Source organism: Ogataea philodendri (assembly GCF_020536065.1).
Source record: "Ogataea philodendri strain CBS6075 chromosome Unknown scaffold7, whole genome shotgun sequence".
Lineage (NCBI taxonomy): Eukaryota > Fungi > Ascomycota > Pichiomycetes > Pichiales > Pichiaceae > Ogataea > Ogataea philodendri.
The window spans coordinates 288,563-310,989 of NW_025763914.1; the positions used below are offsets into that span (position 1 = coordinate 288,563).

The following is a 22,427-nucleotide window of genomic DNA, read 5'->3' on the forward strand; positions in this document are numbered from 1 at the left end:
AAGTATATATCACCAATCGTCATCGTCATCGTCTTCTTCGTCGTCGCTGTCGCGACGCGCTTTTTGTCTGATAGCAGCAGCAAGGCCGCCTGCCAAACTGTGGTCTTCCTGCTGTTTCTCTTTCAAAGCTGCTGCCAGACCACCGGCCAGCCCGTTTGTAGCGAACGCAGAACTGCCGTTGGCTGTCGTGGCAGTGCCGTTGGCAGCAGGTGCAGCAGGAACGGTCTTAGCAGACCCGTTCGTGGCAGACCCGTTCGTCAGACTTGCAGGGGGATCGCACGCAACAATGTACGCCGTAGGCACCCAGCCCTCTCTGGTCTCGTCCAGCGACTTGGCCAACGACCACCCGGCTCCCTGGTCCTGTAAAATGTACATGATCGTGTCCTTGGTGACCGGGAACTCTGAGGCCGACCCGGAGCCAGGGAAGTCGTACGCGGCCTTGAACGTTGGCCATTTCGGCTTGGCCGCAGCAGGAGGTGGAGGCGGCGGAGGCGGAGGCACCTGCGCAGCGGCCACGGGCTGAGCAACAGCAACAGGCTCTGGCTTGGCTTGGCGACTCTGAGGCGGAGCAGGCTTGGGCTTGTTCACCGCAGGAACAGGAGCAGGCTTGCGGTTGACTGGTTTCCGGTTGACTGGCGGCTTGGCACCAGGGTGGTACGCTGCTGCCGCGGCCGCAGAAGCCTGGCTCGAAACCTGCGCAACAGACGTTGTGTTTGCAACCGACCGTTTGTAGTTCGCGATTGCATTCGCATTGGTCAAAATAGATCGGCCTTTAGGCTTCTGTCTGGACCTGCTCGACGAAGGCAGTCCAGCAGCAACCTTGACCGTTCCCGACTTGTACGAATCTCCGTTTCTTGCAGCAGTGCTGTCGGCCTGGAACTTGACAACGTGGGGCTTGCCTGGCTTCTTGTTGTAGGTGACGGTCGGCCCAATAACAACGCCAATGGACTTGTTCAAAGTCTTGAGCTGCGTCACCAGTTCCGTCTTGAACATGGTGTTGATAAATAAATCTGGCTGTGTGGCCGAGTTCAGGTTCAACGCAACCCAATCGTCCTGGTACTGCGAAAGCGCAACCTTGCCAATCGAAGAGACACCAACCTTGGACTCCACGAGATACGACACCTTTCTGTTCACCAGTTCCTCCGCAATCACATAAAAGGTGGATCTCGTAAGAATATAAATTCTGTTCAACCGTTGAGAAGATCTACCAAACTTGGAGTGAAGAATTTGGCCTCTGGAAGAGAAAACAACGTGCTCAGAAAGTCCAACGGATTGCATCAAGAACTTTCCAAATCCTCCAGTCTTATCGTTGCAACCAAGGTAATCTCCCATGTACGCTCTCGAACCAAGCAAGGAAAGAGCTCTTCTCTCCTTCTTGTTGACAACTAAAGACGTACCGTAATCTCTGAGCTGTTCGTAAACGTTTCCACCAACTCTCTCTCTCCACATCTTTTGGACAAACTTGGCAGCATTTTCTCTTCTCTTGAGGTATCTTCTGCAAGCTCTCTGGATAACCTTGGCCTTGTTAGCCCAGTAGTTCTCTCTCATCTCCTCCAAGGAAAATAATGTTTCTGGCTTCTTGATGAAAACCTTGGTGACACCCAATTGCCATTCGGACTGCGCAATGCCAGTATCCTGCAGAATCAAGGTGGTGGCAGTCTTGGCATCTCCGTCCCAAATGTATTCACCGGCATAGGAAGTTTTTATCGAAAGTAGGTAGAATCTCTCCACAAACTTCTCAAACGTCTGTCTATAAGCAAAACCAGCTCTTCTAATCCGAACGTTCTCTTGCAATCCAAGATACTTAACTTGGTGCAAAACGGCTTTTGTGTCGTATTCGGATGGAGATCTGTTTTGATTTGGCTTGATGGTTCTAATGTACGATGGCTGTGCCTGCGAGAGCGTGTCAACCAACAAATTGGCACTGGTCTTGATTTTGTCACCGGCGGTAGGCGGTCTTCTTTTCGACGAAGTGTCCACCTTCTCGGGGAATATAGTTTGGATAAATGCGTTTTGAGAGGTGTTGATCAATTCAAGAAGGTCTCTCAACATCTGATCTTTGTTTTTGTCCGTCATGGCGTGCACGTCGTAGGTGACGTCTCCGGCATAGTGCTTGATCACAAACTTGGCAGAACGCAGCTCAAAGTGCGGGTTAGAGGAAACCAGGTTCAGCCGTTGAGAGAACGACTGGTCGGCAGCAGATGAGTCGGCATGTGCAGTGGCACAGGCATCGTTTAACGCAGCAAAGATACCTGGAGGACGTTTCGACTCGATCAAATCACACACGATCTTGTTGTTGAAGTAGTTGATAGGCGTCCATTGGATCTTCTCGCGGACATACTCGTCCTGCTCAGACTTCAATGTCAATTGGATGAAAATCTGTTGCAATTTTTCGTTCACGTAGTTGATACACAGCTGTTCGAAAGAGTTGTGATCAAAGATCTCAAATCCGTAGATATCGAGAATACCAATGGATTTGTGGGTCTCAAGGTTCAAGCTCTGGAACGACTTGTTGACTCTGTCGACAATCCAGTCGAACAGGTTGTTGTACAGACCTTTCGCCATGGCATCTCTGACGGCTGTGGCTTGAACGGGGTTCAATGGAACATGGTACACGGATCCTCTTCTCATTCCGTGCGATGTCTCCATGGTTCTCTCAGTGATGGACTTGACGAGCAGCTGAGAGTCAACTTGCAACAGGTATGCCACGAAATCCGTGACTCCTGTGTCTCTAACTTGGGAGTTTCCTTCGGCGTCCTCAACAAATGTGATATTACCGGTCCACAAGATGGCAGCCAGGATTCTGAACACCTGGTCCTGTTCGTCCTGACTGAGTCCAATGGTGGCCATCGAAGCCAGAGTGTCTTTGTAGTCTTTCAGGTCGTCGATGGAGTCGACAGATGTACATCCCGAGGCACTGGTGTAAATGTATTGTTCCGGCTTTTGGACACCGAACGTTTGTCTATAGCTGTCGCTTGCACCTTTGGTGAACTGGTAAAAGATATGGAAGTTTCTCTCATTTTTAATCTGGCCCACCACTCTTTGTTTTTCCAACAGATAATTGGTGATATTTGCACTGACTGGCTCGAACGACTTGTTGAACTGAATCTCGAGATACTTTCCGTGTCTGGACGAGTTGTTATTTCTAAGAGTCTTTGCACATCCAAACGACTCCAACAATGGGTTGGTGGCCAACACCATGTCTTTAATTCGTTGAATATGGGAGGCCGTTGTATAAGCCCCGGAAACAGCTGCAATATATTGCATGATTCTCTTTGCAGCTTCGGTCTTTCCTGCTCCAGACTCTCCCGAGATGATTACACACTGATTCTCGTTGTATGCCCGCATGTTGTAGTACATGCTTTCGGCAATTGCGAAAACATGCGGAGGAACCTCTAGTCTGTTCTTGTTTTTGTACGAATTGAGCACGTCGTCGGTGTAGATACCCAGGTCTCTGAACGGATTAACCGAGATTAACACATGACCAATGTAGGTGTAGATAGTACCGTTATGGAACCGCTTTTCCAGGTTGTCGTTGATGCTCTGGTCACTAATGGTGGACAAGAGGGTCAAATCGCTCACACCCACCTCTTTCTTCTTGTGCGAGTCAAACTGGGCCTTTTTCACCGGAGCCCCGCTCTTCTTGGCCGGAGGCGCGGCTCCCGCGGTCTTGGATCTGGCCGTTTTTCTACTCAACACTGCCATCTCGAAAAGATTACAACCTGTCTGTTAAAAGTTATTCTAAAAATGTTTTGCCCCTTTGATAACACCTAGCGGGACGGTCGGGAGTCGATCGGCGCAGCGAAAAATATCAAATATTTTTGTCAACGGGTTTTTATTTCTCCTTGAATTTATCGGAGAATAGCTTTTGTTTTCATGTGGGAGGATTATTTTTCCGTTCAGATCTTCTTTATCATTTTGAGGGAGACGCTGGAGTCGGCCATCATTGTGTCCGTGCTTCTGTCGTTTTTGAAACAGAATTTTGCCACGGAGGCGAAAAACTCCACTCCCTCTGCTTTGTATCGGGGACTCGTTTTGCAGGTGTGGGTCGGCGCGATTTCCGGGCTCGCGATCTGCTTGTGCCTGGGAGCGATTTTCATTGCCGTGTTCTATCTGTTGGGAAGCGACGTCTGGTCCAAAGCTGAACGTGTTTGGGAAGGCGTGTTTAGTATCATCAGTGCGATCCTGATCGCGGTCATGGGTATGGCCCTTTTGAGAGTCAACCAACTGCAAACCAAGTGGAAATGGAAGCTGGGAGCAGCGTTGAGCGAAAACAACACCGACACGCAGATCGAGGCCGACGTTCGTGACGATCCAATGGCCGACACCATAACAAGAGCAGTCAAGGTGCGAACCAAACTTCGGAGATTCGCCAGAAAATACGCACTGGGACTGTTACCGTTTGTGACCACGCTTCGTGAGGGACTCGAGGCCGTTGTGTTTGTTGGTGGAATTGGAATCAACCAGCCAGTGTCGTCATTCCCTTTGGCTATCATCACAGGAGCAATTTCTGGAACCTTGATCGGCTACGTGTTGTACAAGGGCGGAAACAGAATGTCGTTGCAGTTCTTCCTTGTGCTCGCCACGTGTTTCCTGTACCTGGTTGCCGCGGGACTCATGTCCAGAGGAGTGTGGTTCTTGGAGCTGGAGCAGTTTGTGCAAAAATGCGGCCAGGACACCTCGGAAACAGGTAGCGGGCCGGGTTCGTACGACATCTCCAAGTCGGTGTGGCACGTCAACTGTTGTAACGGACTGACCGACGGCGGATGGATGCTACTCAATGCGCTGTTTGGATGGACAAACTCCGCAACCTACGGATCGGTGTGGTCGTACATTTTATTTTGGGGCTTTGTGATTGTTCTGCTGAAAAACAGAGAAGCACGCATAACCAAGGGATATCTGCCGTGGTTCCCTGTGCGGTACCAAATCAAACACCTCAAGAAACGGATCGCCATCGAGAGAATCTATCTGGAGGATATTGCGCTTGGAAACGCCGATATCAACGCTGCTCCGAACCACGAGGGCACCGAGCGCACCACTCTTTTGCAGAACCCCGGTAATTAGTTAGCATATGTAATCACCAAATCCATTCAATAGCCTGTTTCACGCCGTAGGGCGGGAACTCTGCCGTACCAGTGAGGCATGTGATCAGTTCGTCTTCTGCTGTGTATGCTTTGGCCACAACGGTGTATTTTCCAGGTGGCACCTCGTTGGGGATCTCCACCTCCTTGACTAAGTCGTAGTAGCCCTTCTCCAAAGGACACTCCATGTCCACGTTAGGCAGCTCTTCGCAAATATCGTAAGTCTGATGCAGCAACTTGATGTATCCGTAGGAAACGTCGACCTCGACGTAAGCGCCATCGGTGATTTCTGTGGACAGAGCTCCTCTGGCAACAATAGTCAAGTTGTTGCCGCGGACAGGAGGGTTTGGCGATAGGTCCACATGGGAGAGGGTCAGAAGTTGTCTATTGGAGGCCTCGCACAACAGCAACGGAGAATCGCCCGGAACAGGCTTGGTGTCCTGGCCCGGAAGTGCGAGCGGAAAGAGCGAAAGGCCGTTCACCAACGACAGGAGCAAAAAGAGGGAGAATGGGAAAAGCATCAAATAAGCAAACAATTTAAGTAACTGTAGGGGCAAAATTAATTACTCCCAAAAGGTGCGGTGCTGCCGTCGACAGTCGCGTCGACAGAACCGGTCGACACAACGGACAGAACAGGACAGGCCATTGTGTCGGGCGGATATCGACAGCCACATGCACGCTGGACGTGTTCCGGAATGAATTGTGTCTCCAGTGGCCACACAACCTCGAGGGATTTGCCTATCCCGGAGTTATCACCAGCTCGCGGAGAAAGGGTTACGACAGTTGGCTGGAGGTGCGAGGTGTGACAGACAGCGAAGCAGGCAGCATTGGCCAATAAGGTGTTTGGGGTCTGTATTGAATTGCGGTGGGCACAGCGAAACACGCCAGCAACACGGGTGCGATCACGTCACTGGTAACCTAGATGGTGAAAAGAATATCTGTGGAGTGACCCGTCCCATTGTGGCCTGTCACGGCCGTCTTCCGGCCGGATTTCACGGCTGTGCAGCTCTTTTAGGTGCATACCGAATTTTGCTGTGTCACGGATCCATCGAAAAAAATATATAAGCTGACCCAAATATCTCCTCCTTATTTTCAATTGTTAGAACTGATTATACAATGAGTACTGTGACTAAGATTTTTGCCAGATACGTTTACGACTCCAGAGGAAACCCAACTGTGGAGGTGGACTTGACCACCGATAAGGGACTTTTCCGTTCGATTGTTCCTTCTGGAGCCAGTACTGGTGTCCACGAGGCCTTGGAATTGAGAGATGGTGACAAGTCCAAGTGGCTTGGTAAGGGTGTTTTGAAGGCTGTTGCCAATGTCAACGACATCATTGCACCTGCTGTCGTTAAGGCCAAGGTTTCTGTTTTGGACCAGGAGAAATTCGACGAGTTCTTGCTTTCGCTGGACGGAACCAAAAACAAGGGCAAATTGGGAGCCAATGCCATTCTCGGAGTGTCTCTTTCTGCTGCCAAGGCCGCCGCTGCCTACAAGGGTGTTCCATTGTACCAACACATCAGCGACATCTCCAAGACTCCACAGCCATTTGTGTTGCCTGTTCCTTTCCAAAACGTTTTGAACGGAGGTTCGCACGCCGGTGGCTCCTTGGCTTTCCAAGAGTTCATGATTGTTCCAACCGGTGCTCCTTCCTTCTCCGAGGGTCTCAGAATTGGTTCTGAAGTTTACCACCACCTCAAGTCCTTGGCCAAGAAGAAGTACGGCCAAAGTGCCGGTAACGTCGGTGACGAGGGAGGTGTTGCTCCAAACCTCTCCACTCCACAAGAGGCCCTGGACCTCATTGTCGACGCCATTGAGGCTGCTGGCTACACCGGCAAGATCGGCATTGCCCTGGACTCGGCCTCCTCCGAGTTCTACCACGACGGAAAGTACGACTTGGACTTCAAGAACCCAGACTCGGATCCTTCCAAGTGGCTCACCGGTGAGCAATTGGCCGACCTGTACGTCCAATTGATCAAGGACTACCCAATTGTGTCTGTGGAGGACCCATTCGCCGAGGACGACTGGGAGGCTTGGTCCCACTTCTACACCAAGACCCAGATCCAGATTGTTGGAGACGACTTGACCGTGACCAATCCAGAGAGAATCAAGGTTGCCATCGAGAAGAAGGCCGCCAACGCCCTGTTGCTCAAGGTCAACCAGATCGGTACTCTGACCGAGTCCATCAAGGCCGCCACCGACTCCTACGCCGCCGGCTGGGGTGTCATGGTGTCCCACAGATCTGGTGAGACCGAGGACACCACCATCGCCGACATTGCTGTTGGTTTGAGAACCGGCCAGATCAAGACCGGTGCTCCAGCCAGATCCGAGAGATTGGCCAAGTTGAACCAGATCCTCAGAATCGAGGAGGAGCTCGGCGACAAGGCCGTCTACGCCGGTGCCGACTTCCACAAGTCTGTCAAGATTTAATCAGCCCTGCTCAGCCGTATCTATTTTTTCTTGTTGTTGCCGGTGCACAGATGTCACAAATAAACAATTCTGATATTTTTCTTGTAGTTTTTGTATTTGGTGAACCCTGATGTCTCACCACAGTTCGTCCGACACGTCGCCGACGGGCGCCCAGCCCGTGACGGAGGACTCGATCAAGTTTCTTGAGCACCATTTGGAAAGGCGGCCCGTTGCCAAGCGCGCCTGTCTGGCGTGCAGAGAGAAGAAAATCAAGTGTGACGGAGAAGTCCAGCTCGACGCCAGTGGGAACAACAAGAGCTACGAGAAGTGCACGAATTGCGTCCAGGCGGGGATAGAGTGTGTGTTTGTGCCCAGCCGACGTGGTGGACGGCGCAGAAAGGAGTACTCGACCGACTCCAGAACGGCTCCTCAGTCGGTCACCTCATCCTCGGTCAACGACGAGGGCAGTTTCAAGCGACACCATTTCGACCCGTCCAAGCGGTTTGGCAACTTCGGTGCGCCCGACGCACATCCAGACATGTTTGGACGCCACCGCCACCACCCGGGTCCGGGCAGGTTTGGGTCTGGCTCCAACTACCTGCCTCCACCCTTTGCTCGGTACGAGGAGTCGGGCAAGCGCGGCGACAAGCACGGGTTTGGCTACGACAAGCGCGACCCCAAGGCCATGTATTACCAGGAGCCGTACTTCTACTACGACGATCACCACCTTCCAGCACCAACGTTACTCCCACCTCCTCCTCCTCCTGGACTGGGGCTGCCTCCACCACCTCCTCCACTGGGTTTTCCTCCGCCCCCTGGTGCGTTCCTGCCTCACCACCGATTCCACAGAATGCGGCACCACCACCACCGCCACCCGCACATGCACCACGACTGGTTCCACCACCATGGCTACGGGTTCCCGTATCCTCCTCCATCCCCGGGGATGCATTCGCCGTACCCGTACTCCGACAACGAGAGCCGCATGTCGAGCTCTTTCTCGGGACCAGGCGGCTTGAAACGCCCAGCCATGTCGTCGGTGGCCCCCTCGAGCCCGACGCGGATCGACGACAATGCGTCAAAACACTCTTCTAGCACCGAGGACTGGGTCAAGAAGCAGAAACAGTACCACGAAAATGAAACCAGCAACGACGACGACATGAGCGCTTCTGGTTCGCCGCAGCCGTCGTCCGAGTCCCCGCTGATTCTGAAACCCTCGTTCACCGAACCAGAGCTTGCCCGACTGGGGCTCCCGCCTTGGAAAACCATCTACACGGTGATCCAGTTGTTCTACAAGTACGTCCATATTGCGTACCAGATGCTGCCGAACCTGACGCTGTTTGTGGACCGTCTCTCGCTCACGGACGAAGACGTGGCCATGATCTGTATCATCTTCCGCATAGCTGCCCGATACATGAACCTGAACGAGGTGGACAACAAACTGTTTTTGGACGACCATTATTGGGCCCAGCAGTGCGAAAAGTACTACCAGAGCTTGTCAATCCGGTCAGAACTGCTGCTCCAGACAATGACCTGCGACAGCGGCGACGACGACCAGCTGCTACGCTGCTACAGTCTGATCAAGGTGGCCGGATACCTGGAAGTTTACAAAGCAAAGACAAACAGCGAGTACGCAGAGATGCTCGAGTTTGCAACCGAAAAACAGCTCACCGACCGCGAATGTACTATACGAGCTATCTGGAACGTTTACAAGTTCCAAACTTTCCGCAGACTCAACTTTGGATATCCGTACAGGCACAAGGGGTATCTCAAGTTCCCCGGACAGCTGGAGTTCCCGATGGAGGACATGGCGTACTACCGGTCGTCCAAGTGGCCGCGACTGTTTAAGAAGACTTTTAAGAAGGTGTTGTCGTTTTCGCAGGTGAACGTGAACGATTTGTCTACAGAGACGATTCCAAACTCCGTGCTGGCCATCTTGTCGTGTTATTTCTTCGACGAGATCATGGACAGCATCTACGGCAACGCGTTGTTGCCCGAGAACGTGGTCAAGTACGACTCGCAGCTCAACAAGATGGCCTCGTTGCCCGAGTTCAAGCCGTACACGGTGGAAAACAACCACATACTGGTGGACGGCAACGTGCTGCTGTCCAATTTCATCAACAACCTGTCGCTCATTACGCTGCACTCGTCCATTTGCTGGTCCCTGCTGCCGTTCCGCCCAAAAGACGACACTAATAGCCCGAGCCCGCTGCTGCTGATGAACGAGTTCCCGTCTCCGTTCCCCGACCAGGTCGAGTCCAGCACGGACGAGCGTCTGTGGCGGTCGCTGGTGGTGTGTCTCAAGGCGTCGTGCGCGATTGCGTCGCTGATCCAGCTCGGCGAAGGCATCTGTGCTGAGTCGCTCAGCATGAACACCATCTTGCCCGTCAGCGTGGGGCCGTTTTCTACAAGCGACAAGGAGGACTGCTACAGCACAGACGATAAGGTTGTGGCCACTTCGTCGGTGCAACCCACCACAGAGCCCTGGGTGCAGTATCCGTCGTTCTGCACGGTGAGTACCTGCCAAGCAGTTCCGATCCTGTGCTCCGGAATATTCCTGCTGTCTAAACACGAGATCCGCATCGAAAAATTACAGCACGGGTGCAGGGTTTCTGTGCTTGTGGCGGATGAGGCTATTGCATCGTGGGAGACAGATGCAGATACTGGGGAATTTATCTCGGAAAAATGGCGCAAAAACTATCTTTTGGATAAATTGCGGCTGCTGAGCAAATTCCTGGCCACAACAGCACGGTTCTCTGCAAATGTCACCTTGGCCAGCACAACAACCGACCAGCTGATCCAGCGGCTGTGCAACAACCCTCGCGACGAATGACGTGCTCAAATTCTGTACATGTACATTAACACATAATTAACTCGCCAAACATATAGATTAGCCGAATTCGGCAACACCAGTCTAAGGCAGCACTTTTCCAGGCGAAAAAAAAAGCAAATACCGAGGGGTGTAAATTCTGTGGATGATGTTTACCAGTAGGGGGGTGAGATTGGATCGGGGACTGTTTTTGCTAGAAAATCCGAAATCTGACTCAATCAAATTCGCCGTGTTGCCAGCTGGGTTGTGGTGGCTCAGGCAATTTGTTATCGCAAGTGACTTAACCTTATCTAAAAAATCCCACTTCCGTCTATACCCAGAACCACCCATTTACCGAGACGACTAAATATCGAAAATCACAAAGTTTAAGCTATGTATACTTCATTACGAACGCAGGACATAGGTTCTTGCAAACATGGTCGTCCATCCACTCTGTGTTAGTAGCAAACTCCTTGAAACAGCCACCACACCTTCCAGGGGTGTTGCCTCTGCTCTGTAGACGAGTTCCCATTGGGTATATGAAATGGCGTGCCCGTAGGTGCATTTTCAAAGTGTCTCTTCTGGAAAAGCCTCCCGTAGGATGGCACACGGTGCCGTACTGTTCGCACCAGTAGGCGGGATTGTGAGTGTCTCTGTTGCCCGTGTGGTACGGACACTTGTACGGAAGCATGTCGCGGTGTTTCTTCATGTGCCTTGTAAGGTAGGACTTAAGTTTAAGCGAGGCATGACAGATCTCACACGTGTACGACTCGAGCTCTGAGTCGGAGGTTGGAGGCGAGCGAGCGGGGGAGGAAGCGGACCCTGAGGAGTTGGAAGGGGTGGTGTTGTTGTGGTCCAGGGACGGAACGGAAGACACTAATTCGTCCGTTTGAGCGGGGTTTTTCGTGGAAGCGGCTGGTTCGAGTGTGGAGTGTTGGAAATGGAGAAAGTGTTCGTGGTCCAGAGTGTATTCATTGCCGTAGTAGGCTTCATCGTCGGATGATTCATCGTCAAGGTCTGCCAGGAACTGGTACGACTCTGCCGGTTGTTGTTTTTGTTTTGTGGATGTTATTCCGGAATGGTGTTGTTTCAAAACGTCCTGGAGGTCCCAGTTAAATGGGTTTGGGTCCTGGAAGTCATATTCGAACTCGTCGACGGCACAGGGAACAAAACTGGTGTTTTTAAGCTCATCGTCAACAACAAAGGAAGACACAAACAACGAATCCGCGGAACTAACGCTCCTGGCCCACGGCTTGAGGGTCTCCAATGCCGTTACAATAGGCTGGAACAACGACGCGCCGCTGTTGGGAAAGATCAAGCTTCGTAGCATCTTGTGATTATTACCATCGAATCTCTTGTGGAAAAGTAAAAATGGAAAATAATTTTTCCTACCTTCTAAGATAAGAATAATTCCAGGTGCCGTATGAATGCTGCACACAATTTTATGCAGAATTACAACAGGTACAGCAATCAGCGAATTTGACGCCAGGGTTTTCCCGGTTGGAGCACGCTTGGATCTAAATATACATCTGTAGATGTGTTTGTGCACAGCAGCCCTGCCAAGACGCGGTGGTGGGGGATGGTGCCAAGATTTGTGACTTTTGGGGCTGGGTGCGAGGAGGGGACAGACTGTAGATTGTTTTTTAAGGTTTGCGATTCTTGTTTACGGTAGCCCAGAAAAAGACGGTGCACGGGTGTACGCTTGATGAACGTTGACAGGCTGTTTGACCAGCCAGATGGCAGTGGGCGTGAGGCCGGACCGGTGCCGAAACGTGCGCGACTCTCGCGCGACGAGCAGCTTTTGGAGTTTCTAGAAGCCGACCGGTCGGTTCAGCCACAGAAAAATGTGGATTACAACTCACAATGGGTCAAGAATAGTGTCACCAGACTTGGCAGGCTTGTGTCTCAGAACCTCGAGATGCACGACAAGCACTCCCGAGACCCGGTCAAGGTGATGGACAGCGAGTACGAGCTGTACCAGGGGCTGAAAGACTGGTCTGAGGTGGCCCTTGCGCTTACAGAGGCTTCTGATTGGCAGCAATGCTACAAGGAGCTGTGTGGGAGCCCGGTGTTTTGGCAGGTTGTGGGGCTTGCTGCTAGTCATCCGAACATTGACGTTCGCGAACAGGTTTTGATTATCTTGGCGGATCTCGTGGAGGAGGACCGAGACGAGGGAAAAAAGGCCCTGGTGCAGGTTTTCGTGGAGTGCAAGTTAGCCGACGTTCTCGGTTCGTTTTTGGGCCAATTGGACGATTTGCGCGAGGAGCCCGAATTGTACGAGCAGTACTCCACGCTGTGTTTGGGGCTTGCCATTGCGTTGGTGGAGTACCAAGAGATCGATTTTCTGCACAGCCAGAAACTCAACACAGGTGTGCTGGGACTTGTTGCCGGGGCCAGCGCCGCGAAAGTGGACCGTGTTGCGCAGTATTGCAGCGAGTATGTGAGCGAGCTTCTTGTGGGTCGGACGGAGGAGGAGATCCGTGATTTTGAGGCCACCACGGACGAAGACCTGGTGGAACTTTTAATGGTGGTTTGGTCCAAGTTCCGCAAGACGCTAGTTTCCGGGTCAGAGGCCACAGAGTTCCTTGAGAACTGTTTGCTGACGCTCGGATATCTTGGCCGGTTCGACTCGTACCGGCGTCGGTTTGTGGACAACGAGGGGTTGGACCTGGCAATGCTGTTTATTGGCAGCTCTGTTTCGAAACTGCATGTGAGCAGCGGTCTGAAAGTCGCTGCTGCCATGATCGATCAGGAGTCTGCCTCACAGCTTGTGCAGATGGGTGTTCTGAAGCCGCTGATGAAGAGTTTCAGCAGTAAGGTGTCCCGCTCAGACTCCCCCACCATGTACATTCTGCGCGTGGTTGCACAGCTGTACAAGTATCTGCCGTTTGGGTCTGACGAGAGAATACGGTTGACAAACAAGCTGATCCACAAGGAGTTTGCGGGTCTGGAGAAGATCCTGGCCCTGTGGAGAGGTCTGGTTGCCGACGAGTCCGACAACGACGCCGTGTTGGAGACGCTGGCGTCGGCAAACCTGGTTCTTCTTTGGGTGCTGGACGAGAAATTGGTAGCAAAGAAGGACATTGATCAGCTGACCGCCAAACTTCAAATCGATCTCAACGACCTGGTCCAGACGGTGGACATCGATATCCAAGCAACCGACCAAGTGGACGAGCGCGAGCTGCTGGTGTCGCTCAGAGACACGCTCGTTGCGAAAATGCAGCTTTTGCCAGCACCTAATATGGCAGAAGCTGGAAAATAATTGAATAAAAAATCTTGTTTATAAATGACAGAACCTGTTCCTAGTCCGGGCCGTTCTAGCAGGTATGTGGGGATGAACAAGCTGGACAAGTACGATGTGCTTGAACAGTTGGGCCAGGGAACTTTTGGTGTGGTTTTGAAGGCCCGTCAAAAAAGTACCGGGAAACTTGTTGCCCTTAAGAAACTCATCATCCATGACTCCAAGGACGGGTTTCCCATCACGGCGTTCCGAGAAATCACGATCATGAAACAGTTTCGTCATTTGAACGTTCTGCAGTTGATCGACATGATCCACGAGAACTCAGAAGACTCAAAAACACCGGGGTTCTTCTACACCGTGACTCCGTACATCAGCTCAGACTTGAACGGGTTGTTGAACAATCCTCGGGTCCGGCTCACCATCCCGCAGATCAAGTGTATTATGAAACAGATTTTCCAAGGAATCAACTACATTCACAACCAAAACTATTTGCATAGAGACATCAAGACCGCAAACATTTTGCTCGACTGGTTCGGAGTCGTCAAGATTGCAGATTTCGGGCTCGCCAGAGTGTACCATGGCCCGCCACCCAAAGACGCCTCGTCGGGAGCCGGTGGAGGACTTGTCGAGTACACAGGACTGGTTGTTACTCGGTGGTACCGACCGCCAGAACTATTGCTTGGCGAACGCAAGTACACCACCGCCGTGGACATGTGGGGGATCGGGTGTGTTTTGGGCGAGATGTTCAAGAAAAAGCCGATTCTCGAGGGAAAGAGCGACCTGGACCAGGCAGACATGATTTTCAGGCTGCTGGGATCGCCTACCCCAGAAGTCTTCCCGAACGCAGAGCTTATCAACAGAAACGGAGTCAATCTCCATGTCGAGTACCAGCGGACGTTGGAGAGCGAGTACGGTGCCATTATGACGCCGGCGTGTTTGCGTCTGTTGTCGGGCTTGCTCACGATGGACCCGCGTAAACGGTTCAACGCTGCGCGGGCGCTGGAGTCGGACTTTTTCAGAATAGAGCCCGTGGCATGTTTGCCTGAGGAGCTGCCGAAATTCGAGGAGAGCCACGAGCAGGACATCAAGCGATTCAAGGAGGAGAAGAAGCGTGTGAACGAGAACGTGGGGTCGATCTCGATGTCACGTCCGCCAAACAAGTCGCTGGACCACTCCAATTACGGGGCAGACCACGAAACTCCACGCAAGCGGCGGGACTTTTCGCACGAGAACCGCTGGCGAGGCGAGAAACGGCCATGGGGCGCTCCACGCGACTGGCGCGACCAGAGTTATAGAGGAGGCCACCAGGACGGATACAACGGGTATAGAGACCGTGGCTACCATGACGGATACAGAGACCGTGGCTACCAGGACCACAGACAGGGTCCACACAGAGACCATTGGAACGGGAACCAGAACTACAAGCGGTTTTCGGGTGAGCGCAACAATGCCAGCCTGTACGCATCTACGGAGAAAACGAGTTTGAGTGCGGTCAAGGATTATTTAATCGACAAGAAGAAGGAGGAAGGTGGGGACCGTCCTGACAAGACAGGTTCCAGCGGGCGGTGAGCGGTCATTTGGTCATCTGGATGCGTGTGAGCTGACCAAGTCTGTGCATTGATTTTCTGAAGATCCAGCCGCAAGTGAGCAGCGAGCAGGTGCAAACTATTGGGAACCAGTAGTTTTTCTCCTCGATGAAGTTTTCAAGGTTCATTCCATAAACACCGGCCACGAAGAGCAAAGTGCCGAAACTGAGCAGACCGATGTTGAAACGCAGACCGAGCAGCATGAGCTCGTTTCTGTTGGAGTCCAGGATGATGTTGATGATTTCCTCGGTGGTTTTAACGTCCGAGATGGAGTTTTCCACCGTCTGGACAATTGCGTCGCAATGCAAAGAGTACGATTCCAGCAACAACTCGACCTCCTCGTGGTCGGTGGTGACCCGCGAGGTACCCTTCTTTTTGTCGGTCAGGTACAGCGCGACAAGATCGTCGTCGTGCGCCAGGGTCTCGTCGATCAGGTCTCTGATCAGTGTAGCTTTTTGCTGGAACTGTTGTAATTTTTTAGAAACCAAAAGCAGATATTTGAGTTTTGTCATGTCGATGTGTCCCTCGAGCTCCTTGAGGATCCCGTTGACCACTGTGACCTGCACTTTCATCTCGGAGTTGAGATTATCCATGACGTTCATGAAAATGGTCTCCAACGCACGTATTTCGTACGGCAACTTGTCGTTGGTGACGTTGCGCAGCCGCTGCGACAGATTCGACACCAGCTGGTCATTCGAAAACGTCTGGTCGTAGTTGAACAGCACCACCGAGTCCGCCTTGATAAGAGTTCGTATGTGCAGGATGTTGAGCAAAATCGAGTGTTCCCGGACCAAAATCGACGGGACAATGTCGTCAGAGCCTTTGTCGATCTTTCGCAGGTCTCTGGGCAGCAGGTCATGTTTCAAAATCAGCTGGGTCTTCTGGATATCCGAAGAGATCTTTTTGAACTTGCCATTGGCATCAAAAACAATACATTTGAGCAGCGAGTTGTTGGGCATGCTCGGTGCAAGCACTTTGGGTGTCAGCGATTGCTGGAGAATGAAGCTGTCGATGTTCCGCGCGGCGGCAAACGAGCCGAACGTGCGAACTGGCGCCAGACGCACCAACCGGGGCAGCATTAAGAAAAATAATTCAGGAAAAAAAATCAAATCTCTAGCTTTTTCTCCATGTCTGCAGAACAATTCGAGGTGCACGAAGAATTGGGACGCGGCGCGTTTGGGGTGGTTTATCGCGCGGTGGATAAACAGAACGGACGGCCTGTGGCCATCAAACAGGTCGATCTCGAGAGTTCCGACGAGTTGAACGAGATCCAACAGGAGATAAAGATTCTCTCCACCTGTCAGCATAGCAACATCACGCGGTATTATGGCTGTTTCCTCAAAGGTTACAAGCTGTGGATCATCATGGAGTATCTGGGTGGGGGGTCGTGCTCAGAACTGCTCAATGCAGGCCCGTTTGGCGAGAAAGCCATCGCATACATCATGAACAAGCTACTCCATGCTCTGGTGTATCTACACGAGAACGGCAAGATTCACCGCGACTTTAAGGCGGCAAACGTGTTGCTGAGCGAGACCGGCGAGGTCAAAATCGCCGACTTTGGCGTGGCCACCCAGCTCTCCAACAACATGTCCAAGCGAAACACGTTTGTTGGCACCCCGTACTGGATGGCCCCGGAGATCATTCTCCACCAGGCGTACACTTACTCGGCAGACATCTGGTCGCTGGGAATCACGGCGATCGAGCTCGCGTACGGCAAACCCCCGCTGTCACAGTACCATCCGTTTGACGTTCTGTTCCGCATAGCAGAAGACGAGCCACCGCAGCTGGACTCGGGGTTTTCCAAGGAGTTTCGGCAGTTTGTGAGCCAGTGTCTGAATAAGGAGTCGAAAAAACGGCCGACCGCAGCACAGCTGTTGCAGACGCCGTTTATCAAGATGGGCGCGGCCGTTGATCCGGCAGAGGTACGCAAGTTGATCCAAAAAAAGCTCCAATGGGACCTGGAAACGGGCAACACTGAAAAACGCTACTACACCCCGACTTTGGTGGAAAACAGCGAGCCTGTTTTTGACCTCACCTTGAAGGAGGAGCCGGCCGCAACATTGAAGCACGACCGGCCCCAGAAAGTGCCCTTGTCGCCGATCCGGCCCAAATCTTCGGCCAACGAAGACCCCGACGTTCGAAAGACTCTTAATCGGATCCTCAACCAGTCGTTCAACAAGATCAACGAGAAAAACAGTCTTTCAACGTCGCAATACGACGAGCTCGTCAAGTTCCAGGGAATCATGATGGACTCGCTCGTATTGAACCCAGACGAACACTACAGAGATGTATTCGCCAAGTATTTGCGCTTGGTGCTGAAAAAAATCATGAAGCTCGAAAACAGTCCGCTCAAGGACAAACTGATACCCAAGCCGGCGCCAGAAAAAGAACGTCCGCGCGATGAGGTGGAGGAGGTGTTGCTCACCCGCTGGGCGGAGGGAATGATCGAACGCTGGAACGATAAATTATAACACTACATATTTTGCATAATCTTGACAGACAGTTGGAGACCCCAGATTTTGTTGGCCAGGTCGTCAAACACGTCCTTGGGGATCACCATGTCCGAAGGGTCCACGGCACGCATAGGTGGCTTTGGAGCCGGTGGAGCCGGTGGAGCCACCACTGGATGGGCAGCAGGTGGCTCCCGCTTGGTCTCTGGTTCCGGTTCTGGTTGCAAAGTGCAACTTTCCTCGTAATCAGGCACACAGATGGTCTCCACATCGTCAGACTGAGGCGGCAAAGCAGGCGCTGGAGCAGGCGGTGGAGCAGTGGCACTTGCGACAGGCGGTAGAACCACGGGTTGTGGAATAGGAGGAAGAACCACCGGCTTTGGAGCAGGCGGTGGAGCAACGGCTTTTGCCACAGGCTCCGTGACTGGCTCAACTGGTGCCGATTTCTTCAAAGGAGAAGCAGAGTGCTTTGCAGACCGTGCGTACAGTTTGAAGACAGACTCTATCGACCTGAGCTCGTCCGGAGTGTAGACGGGCCCAACAACTAGATGGCCATCCACCATGGCGTTCAGATCTTTCAGAGCAGCCAACTCGCTCATCAGCGCTTTCCGGTAGTGACAGTACTTCATCATAAACGGTAGCAGAACAGTAATGTACTTGTCGTTGAAAACCAAAACTGTTTTAGCATCTTGTCTATCTTCGTGGATCTTGTTGAAAGCAAGGATGTCGGACTCTTGGTCAACGTTCTCGGCACACCAGCGGTGGAAGCACATCAACATCGGCCGTGTCTTTTTCTTTGTCAGCATTTTCATGACACGAATAGCATATTTCTTGATTTCGTTCGGGTCGTCCGAACAGTGGTGAGTTTTCTCCATTTTGATTGACTATACAGTGACATGAGCACAGGCTTTATACCACCAAAGATGGCTGGAATCAGATGCGGGCTGGTCCACACTTCGTGCCAATGGCCAGTTGCAAAACCAATCCACCCCGGATGTGATACATCACTTTTCAAATTGTAGGCCAGCCAGCCTCGACTGCAGCTCCTTGATGTGACTCGTACTGGTGGACGGTCCCGATGGAGAGATTTTTGTAGGAACAGGAGGCTTCTTCTTGGCTGCCGTGATATCTGCCAGGTCGGGGTTGCTGAGCTTCTTTGGAACGGGCGGTTTTGGCTTGGAAGATAAATGGCCAGGCTTGGATGGGGGTGGAGGGGCATGTGGTTGTGGAGACTGAGTAGGCACTGTCCGCGTTGGGAGTTGTGGGCGAGCTGCAGGCGGTAATGAGGAAGTTGCAGTAGAACCGTTACCTGGTCTTGGTGGGGGCTGGATCTTGGAAGTATCTGGTAACTCAAACTTTTTGGGTGGTTCCTTAACCTCTGTGCTCGTTCTCGATGGCAGGCTTGGTTTCTGCGGTCCGGCATTAAATTGCTGGGGTGACTGCTGTTGGTCAAGCTTGACAGTTGGAGGTGGGGGCTGGATCTTGCTGATGTCTGGAAGTTCGTATTTGCGTGGTGGCTCTGTGGTTTCAGAGTTGGTTCTCGAAATGCCATTATTCTTGGAGCCACCAGTAGCAACGGGAGACACCAGCGAAGACGCAGACGGCGACGAGATGGATTGGGCCTTCTGCACTGCAGACATCTTGGCCTTCTGCTGCGATTCCTCCTTCATCTTCTGCATTCTGATTTTGAAATCTCTGTCCCTTTCATTCTTTCGCTGCTCGGCCTCTGTTCTCTTTGCCTTTGGTGGTGGAGGCCCGTACTTGGTGATGTCAAACTCCATCAAAGACTGCTTGAACTTTGGCTCTTCGACGGGTGGCAGTCCATTTTTTTTCTTGGCAGCAGCCGGGTCCGCTCCTGATGGAGAGAATGTCGATGCAGAAGTCACTGACTGTGCATCAGAGCTCTCTTGAGTGCTCTCTGTTGGCGTGTACGGTGGCGGGTTCGAGGACGGAGCCTGTGCGTAGTCCCTTGTAGGGACAGCCACGGGAGCCAATGCTGGAGCAGGAGTGGGGGCCACGGCCACAGGCTGGGGAACAGACCGAGGCGGCAAAGCAGCGGGACCGGGTGCTGATGCTGGTGCTGTCACTGGGGCCTGGGCTGGAGTAGGCTGGTAATTCACCACGGGTGTCGGAGTTGGTGGTGCTTGGTTTTGGCCTGGCAATGGGAATGGGGGCCGTTCAGACTGCTGGTAAACAGACGGAGGCTGGGCAGCTGGCTGGTAGTTGGTTGGCTCCTGGTACGTAGGCTGTGCTGGAGGCACTGTCTGGCCGTAACTTGGCTGTGGCTGAACAGACTGAGCATAGCTTGGCTGAGACTGCAGAGTTGGCTGAGACTGGATGGAAGACTGGCTGTAGCTCTGTTGAAGTTGAGCGGCAACTTGACCAAGTCCCTGCTGAATCTGGGCAAACGGCGTGGTTTGCTGGTAAGGAGACTGCTGGGCCGGCTGAACTGGTGGTGCTGGCTGGCCGTATGGCTGGGGATTTGAAGCCTGGTTGAATTGAGGTTGAGTCTGCGCCGGTTGTTGGAAGTATCCAGGCTGACCGTAAGGAGACTGCTGCTCGTATGGTGTTTGCTGTTGGTACGGAGTAGGCTGGTATCCTTGCTGCGGATAAGTTTGAGTTTGTTCTGAAGGCTGTGGTTGGTAAGCGGATGGCTGGTACGGTTGTGCTGGCGGCGCAGGCGGAACCTGTTGCCCGTAAGTCTGAGGCTGGTACGGCTGTGCCTGAGGTTGTGCCGTACTTTGAGGCTGGCCCGCAGTTAGAGGCTGATACTGCTGGGGTTGCTGGTATTGATAAACAGGTGGAGGTGCTTGTGTCTGTGCAGGAGCAGTGAAATTGTTCGGCTCTGCGTGTCCATTGATCGCTTTGTGACGAGGTGGGGGTGCAAAAGAGTGTGGATCTCGGATGTACTGGGAGGGAATCTGAGCTGGTGGAGAAGGCTCCTCGTCTTGAGCTTGGCCATCTTTTTGGTTCTTATTGTTCTTGTAGGCAGTCTTCCCCGCATGGTATCCGTACTTACTGACGGTGGCAGTTGCATGGCCTGCGCCTTTCAAAACCGCAATGCCTCCGGCTTTCAAGGCACCTTTGTTGTTGTCCCAATATGACATGAATTAGTTAATTTGTGTACACAGCCAGAATTTCGATTTTATCGAGCCAAGAGGGAATATATTGGTGGTGCAGGGGTGTTGTCGCATGCCTCGCCCCAGCAATCTGGGGCAGCTTGTAGCCAAGCAGCCAGGCTATGGGACAATAGTTTTGGTAAACCGTTCAACCTTCCAATCATGATTGTTCCACACAAAAGCTTTTGCCTCGGCATGATCCCACACATCCTCGAATATTGCTACAACTGCTGGGTGTTCCATGCATAAACTCTTTCCGAGTTCAAAAGACTTCTGGATTTACGTTGAAATAAGACCTTCGTAATCGGATTTGGCGCTAACCTGGTATTAAGTAAATCCCCACTCAAAAAAAAAATTCCTTCCCCATCAACGGGTTCCTCTTTCACTAGGGGAGACAGCCGTGAGCAATTGCACACAATGGTTCCTATGCTCATTCCCTATCAAGGCAATTCCTATCAACGGTTCAGGTTTCTGAGGTTTAGTACAATTAATCGCAAGATTAGGCGGAACGGGCCAGGCGGCTCCTCGCAAGGGGGCAGCGCGTTCGTACTCATCATACGGGCGAGATCTGAATTGGTTGCACGGGCAATGGGTATCTGGTGTATTTGAGATGTCATTGGCACAGGACAGGTAGGTGTCCGCGTTTTCCCAATCTCTCAATGGATCCAGATACGGAACTGGCGTGAGTAATTGTGCTGCTCGCAGATATAAGCGACTCTGAAATAGGAGCACCGTATGTTTGCACATGTGGGGGATGAAGCCACCCTCATCATGATATGGCTATGGCTTCCGGGTCCCATGATCCCGGAATTTCTGACAATCGACCATCCACCAGCGTCTGAGTATTCGGGAAGAAGTATGAAAAGAAAATCCCCGATCGAATAACACCGTATCCTCGGGGTGATGACCTAGGGTATACTCAGATTAGGTCAAAACGGTCAGGGTTCCGACTTGCTCTTCAAGCCCCCGTGGAAGGCTTGGTCCAAGAGCGACTATTGGAGTCATGGGCTCCTCCTGGCATGAGGGGTTGCTCCCCTAGATCTGAAGACACAATGGAAGCGTGTCGAAGGGTCACATGCTGGTAGCGGTCTGAGAAGCGGTTAGCTGTCAGTGCGGAATAGCAGTTCCCATTTCTGTCGGGATCACCAAGCTGGAGTACGAGATTTCTGGAACGACTTTGATTCTTTCGGATTGATTCGTAGCTTCCCTTCAGCGAAGTGTGAACGCAGTTAATGACGGCCACGGCGAACGAGTCTGTTAGTGCACACTCTAGTATGCCAACTATAGCTCAGGCAAAGGGGTCGCGGTGACATTATGGACGGCAATCCAGGATGACGGCGGCTCGGGGGGAGGCAGCACCAGTTCACGTATGCAAATATGAAGAACGGTGCCGGCTCTCGAGGTTGAGACTTTTAGTCAGGGGAAGTATTATTAACAAACAGAGCCGACCAACATGGATGATTTCTTACTTCAGCTCTATCGGCGATCCACCAACAGCTTGCGTACCTGGAGGTCAGTACTTTCTATTGAAACGAAGGGTCCGGGGGACTGCCCGCAAAGCGGTACTGTGTTCTTCCTAATCAGTTGAATGCATACGTAAGCTTTTAATCGTACGAGTGGAAGCATTGGTGAATTCAAGATGCCATTGGCACAGGACAGGTGGGTGTCCGCGTTTTACCAGTCTCTTGATGAATCCAATAGGGAAATCAAAAGTGTTGGATGCGGTGGGCGGACA

At 52.3% G+C, this 22,427-nt stretch overlaps 21 protein-coding genes across 21 annotated transcripts; 11 read left to right on the forward strand and 10 right to left on the reverse strand.

Moving 5' to 3' along the window:
* Nucleotides 1-9: 9 nt before the first annotated feature.
* Nucleotides 10-3,705, reverse strand: OGAPHI_002992 (uncharacterized protein; the record flags this gene model as incomplete). Its single annotated transcript, XM_046203922.1, has 1 exon — nucleotides 10-3,705. The coding sequence occupies one exon, from the start codon at nucleotides 3,703-3,705 to the stop codon at nucleotides 10-12; it is 3,696 nt and encodes a 1,231-aa protein (XP_046062155.1).
* OGAPHI_002993 (uncharacterized protein) lies at nucleotides 287-523 on the forward strand (the record flags this gene model as incomplete). The annotated part of the gene is made up of 1 exon (XM_046203923.1): nucleotides 287-523. One exon carries the CDS (start codon nucleotides 287-289, stop codon nucleotides 521-523), a length of 237 nt encoding a protein of 78 aa, XP_046062156.1.
* OGAPHI_002994 (uncharacterized protein) lies at nucleotides 944-1,156 on the forward strand (the record flags this gene model as incomplete). The annotated part of the gene is made up of 1 exon (XM_046203924.1): nucleotides 944-1,156. The coding sequence occupies one exon, from the start codon at nucleotides 944-946 to the stop codon at nucleotides 1,154-1,156; it is 213 nt and encodes a 70-aa protein (XP_046062157.1).
* Nucleotides 1,868-3,733, forward strand: OGAPHI_002995 (uncharacterized protein; the record flags this gene model as incomplete). Its single annotated transcript, XM_046203925.1, has 3 exons — nucleotides 1,868-1,948; nucleotides 2,416-3,232; nucleotides 3,504-3,733. 3 exons carry the CDS (start codon nucleotides 1,868-1,870, stop codon nucleotides 3,731-3,733), a joined length of 1,128 nt encoding a protein of 375 aa, XP_046062158.1.
* A 143-nt stretch (nucleotides 3,734-3,876) lies between these two features.
* OGAPHI_002996 (uncharacterized protein) lies at nucleotides 3,877-5,064 on the forward strand (the record flags this gene model as incomplete). Its single annotated transcript, XM_046203926.1, has 1 exon — nucleotides 3,877-5,064. The coding sequence occupies one exon, from the start codon at nucleotides 3,877-3,879 to the stop codon at nucleotides 5,062-5,064; it is 1,188 nt and encodes a 395-aa protein (XP_046062159.1).
* A 13-nt stretch (nucleotides 5,065-5,077) lies between these two features.
* OGAPHI_002997 (uncharacterized protein) lies at nucleotides 5,078-8,756 on the reverse strand (the record flags this gene model as incomplete). The annotated part of the gene is made up of 4 exons (XM_046203927.1): nucleotides 5,078-5,512; nucleotides 6,237-7,436; nucleotides 8,237-8,381; nucleotides 8,449-8,756. 4 exons carry the CDS (start codon nucleotides 8,754-8,756, stop codon nucleotides 5,078-5,080), a joined length of 2,088 nt encoding a protein of 695 aa, XP_046062160.1.
* Nucleotides 6,198-7,511, forward strand: OGAPHI_002998 (uncharacterized protein; the record flags this gene model as incomplete). The annotated part of the gene is made up of 1 exon (XM_046203930.1): nucleotides 6,198-7,511. The coding sequence occupies one exon, from the start codon at nucleotides 6,198-6,200 to the stop codon at nucleotides 7,509-7,511; it is 1,314 nt and encodes a 437-aa protein (XP_046062161.1).
* On the forward strand, nucleotides 7,621-10,320 carry OGAPHI_002999 (uncharacterized protein; the record flags this gene model as incomplete). The annotated part of the gene is made up of 1 exon (XM_046203931.1): nucleotides 7,621-10,320. One exon carries the CDS (start codon nucleotides 7,621-7,623, stop codon nucleotides 10,318-10,320), a length of 2,700 nt encoding a protein of 899 aa, XP_046062162.1.
* Nucleotides 9,462-9,836, reverse strand: OGAPHI_003000 (uncharacterized protein; the record flags this gene model as incomplete). Its single annotated transcript, XM_046203932.1, has 1 exon — nucleotides 9,462-9,836. The coding sequence occupies one exon, from the start codon at nucleotides 9,834-9,836 to the stop codon at nucleotides 9,462-9,464; it is 375 nt and encodes a 124-aa protein (XP_046062163.1).
* Nucleotides 10,321-10,687: 367 nt separating the features above from the next.
* Nucleotides 10,688-11,626, reverse strand: OGAPHI_003001 (uncharacterized protein; the record flags this gene model as incomplete). Its single annotated transcript, XM_046203933.1, has 1 exon — nucleotides 10,688-11,626. The coding sequence occupies one exon, from the start codon at nucleotides 11,624-11,626 to the stop codon at nucleotides 10,688-10,690; it is 939 nt and encodes a 312-aa protein (XP_046062164.1).
* Nucleotides 11,627-12,001: 375 nt separating this feature from the next.
* OGAPHI_003002 (uncharacterized protein) lies at nucleotides 12,002-13,558 on the forward strand (the record flags this gene model as incomplete). Its single annotated transcript, XM_046203934.1, has 1 exon — nucleotides 12,002-13,558. One exon carries the CDS (start codon nucleotides 12,002-12,004, stop codon nucleotides 13,556-13,558), a length of 1,557 nt encoding a protein of 518 aa, XP_046062165.1.
* OGAPHI_003003 (uncharacterized protein) lies at nucleotides 12,397-13,038 on the reverse strand (the record flags this gene model as incomplete). Its single annotated transcript, XM_046203935.1, has 1 exon — nucleotides 12,397-13,038. One exon carries the CDS (start codon nucleotides 13,036-13,038, stop codon nucleotides 12,397-12,399), a length of 642 nt encoding a protein of 213 aa, XP_046062166.1.
* Nucleotides 13,559-13,582: 24 nt separating the features above from the next.
* On the forward strand, nucleotides 13,583-15,596 carry OGAPHI_003004 (uncharacterized protein; the record flags this gene model as incomplete). Its single annotated transcript, XM_046203936.1, has 2 exons — nucleotides 13,583-15,089; nucleotides 15,169-15,596. 2 exons carry the CDS (start codon nucleotides 13,583-13,585, stop codon nucleotides 15,594-15,596), a joined length of 1,935 nt encoding a protein of 644 aa, XP_046062167.1.
* On the reverse strand, nucleotides 14,023-14,622 carry OGAPHI_003005 (uncharacterized protein; the record flags this gene model as incomplete). Its single annotated transcript, XM_046203937.1, has 1 exon — nucleotides 14,023-14,622. The coding sequence occupies one exon, from the start codon at nucleotides 14,620-14,622 to the stop codon at nucleotides 14,023-14,025; it is 600 nt and encodes a 199-aa protein (XP_046062168.1).
* OGAPHI_003006 (uncharacterized protein) lies at nucleotides 15,111-16,082 on the reverse strand (the record flags this gene model as incomplete). Its single annotated transcript, XM_046203938.1, has 1 exon — nucleotides 15,111-16,082. One exon carries the CDS (start codon nucleotides 16,080-16,082, stop codon nucleotides 15,111-15,113), a length of 972 nt encoding a protein of 323 aa, XP_046062169.1.
* Nucleotides 16,083-16,250: 168 nt separating this feature from the next.
* OGAPHI_003007 (uncharacterized protein) lies at nucleotides 16,251-17,594 on the forward strand (the record flags this gene model as incomplete). The annotated part of the gene is made up of 1 exon (XM_046203939.1): nucleotides 16,251-17,594. The coding sequence occupies one exon, from the start codon at nucleotides 16,251-16,253 to the stop codon at nucleotides 17,592-17,594; it is 1,344 nt and encodes a 447-aa protein (XP_046062170.1).
* OGAPHI_003008 (uncharacterized protein) lies at nucleotides 17,111-17,368 on the reverse strand (the record flags this gene model as incomplete). Its single annotated transcript, XM_046203941.1, has 1 exon — nucleotides 17,111-17,368. One exon carries the CDS (start codon nucleotides 17,366-17,368, stop codon nucleotides 17,111-17,113), a length of 258 nt encoding a protein of 85 aa, XP_046062171.1.
* Nucleotides 17,595-17,596: 2 nt separating the features above from the next.
* On the reverse strand, nucleotides 17,597-18,448 carry OGAPHI_003009 (uncharacterized protein; the record flags this gene model as incomplete). Its single annotated transcript, XM_046203942.1, has 1 exon — nucleotides 17,597-18,448. The coding sequence occupies one exon, from the start codon at nucleotides 18,446-18,448 to the stop codon at nucleotides 17,597-17,599; it is 852 nt and encodes a 283-aa protein (XP_046062172.1).
* Nucleotides 17,682-19,484, forward strand: OGAPHI_003010 (uncharacterized protein; the record flags this gene model as incomplete). The annotated part of the gene is made up of 2 exons (XM_046203943.1): nucleotides 17,682-17,815; nucleotides 18,833-19,484. The coding sequence occupies 2 exons, from the start codon at nucleotides 17,682-17,684 to the stop codon at nucleotides 19,482-19,484; spliced, it is 786 nt and encodes a 261-aa protein (XP_046062173.1).
* Nucleotides 18,578-20,680, reverse strand: OGAPHI_003011 (uncharacterized protein; the record flags this gene model as incomplete). The annotated part of the gene is made up of 1 exon (XM_046203944.1): nucleotides 18,578-20,680. The coding sequence occupies one exon, from the start codon at nucleotides 20,678-20,680 to the stop codon at nucleotides 18,578-18,580; it is 2,103 nt and encodes a 700-aa protein (XP_046062174.1).
* Nucleotides 19,567-20,406, forward strand: OGAPHI_003012 (uncharacterized protein; the record flags this gene model as incomplete). Its single annotated transcript, XM_046203945.1, has 3 exons — nucleotides 19,567-19,676; nucleotides 19,756-20,041; nucleotides 20,164-20,406. 3 exons carry the CDS (start codon nucleotides 19,567-19,569, stop codon nucleotides 20,404-20,406), a joined length of 639 nt encoding a protein of 212 aa, XP_046062175.1.
* Nucleotides 20,681-22,427: the final 1,747 nt, after the last annotated feature.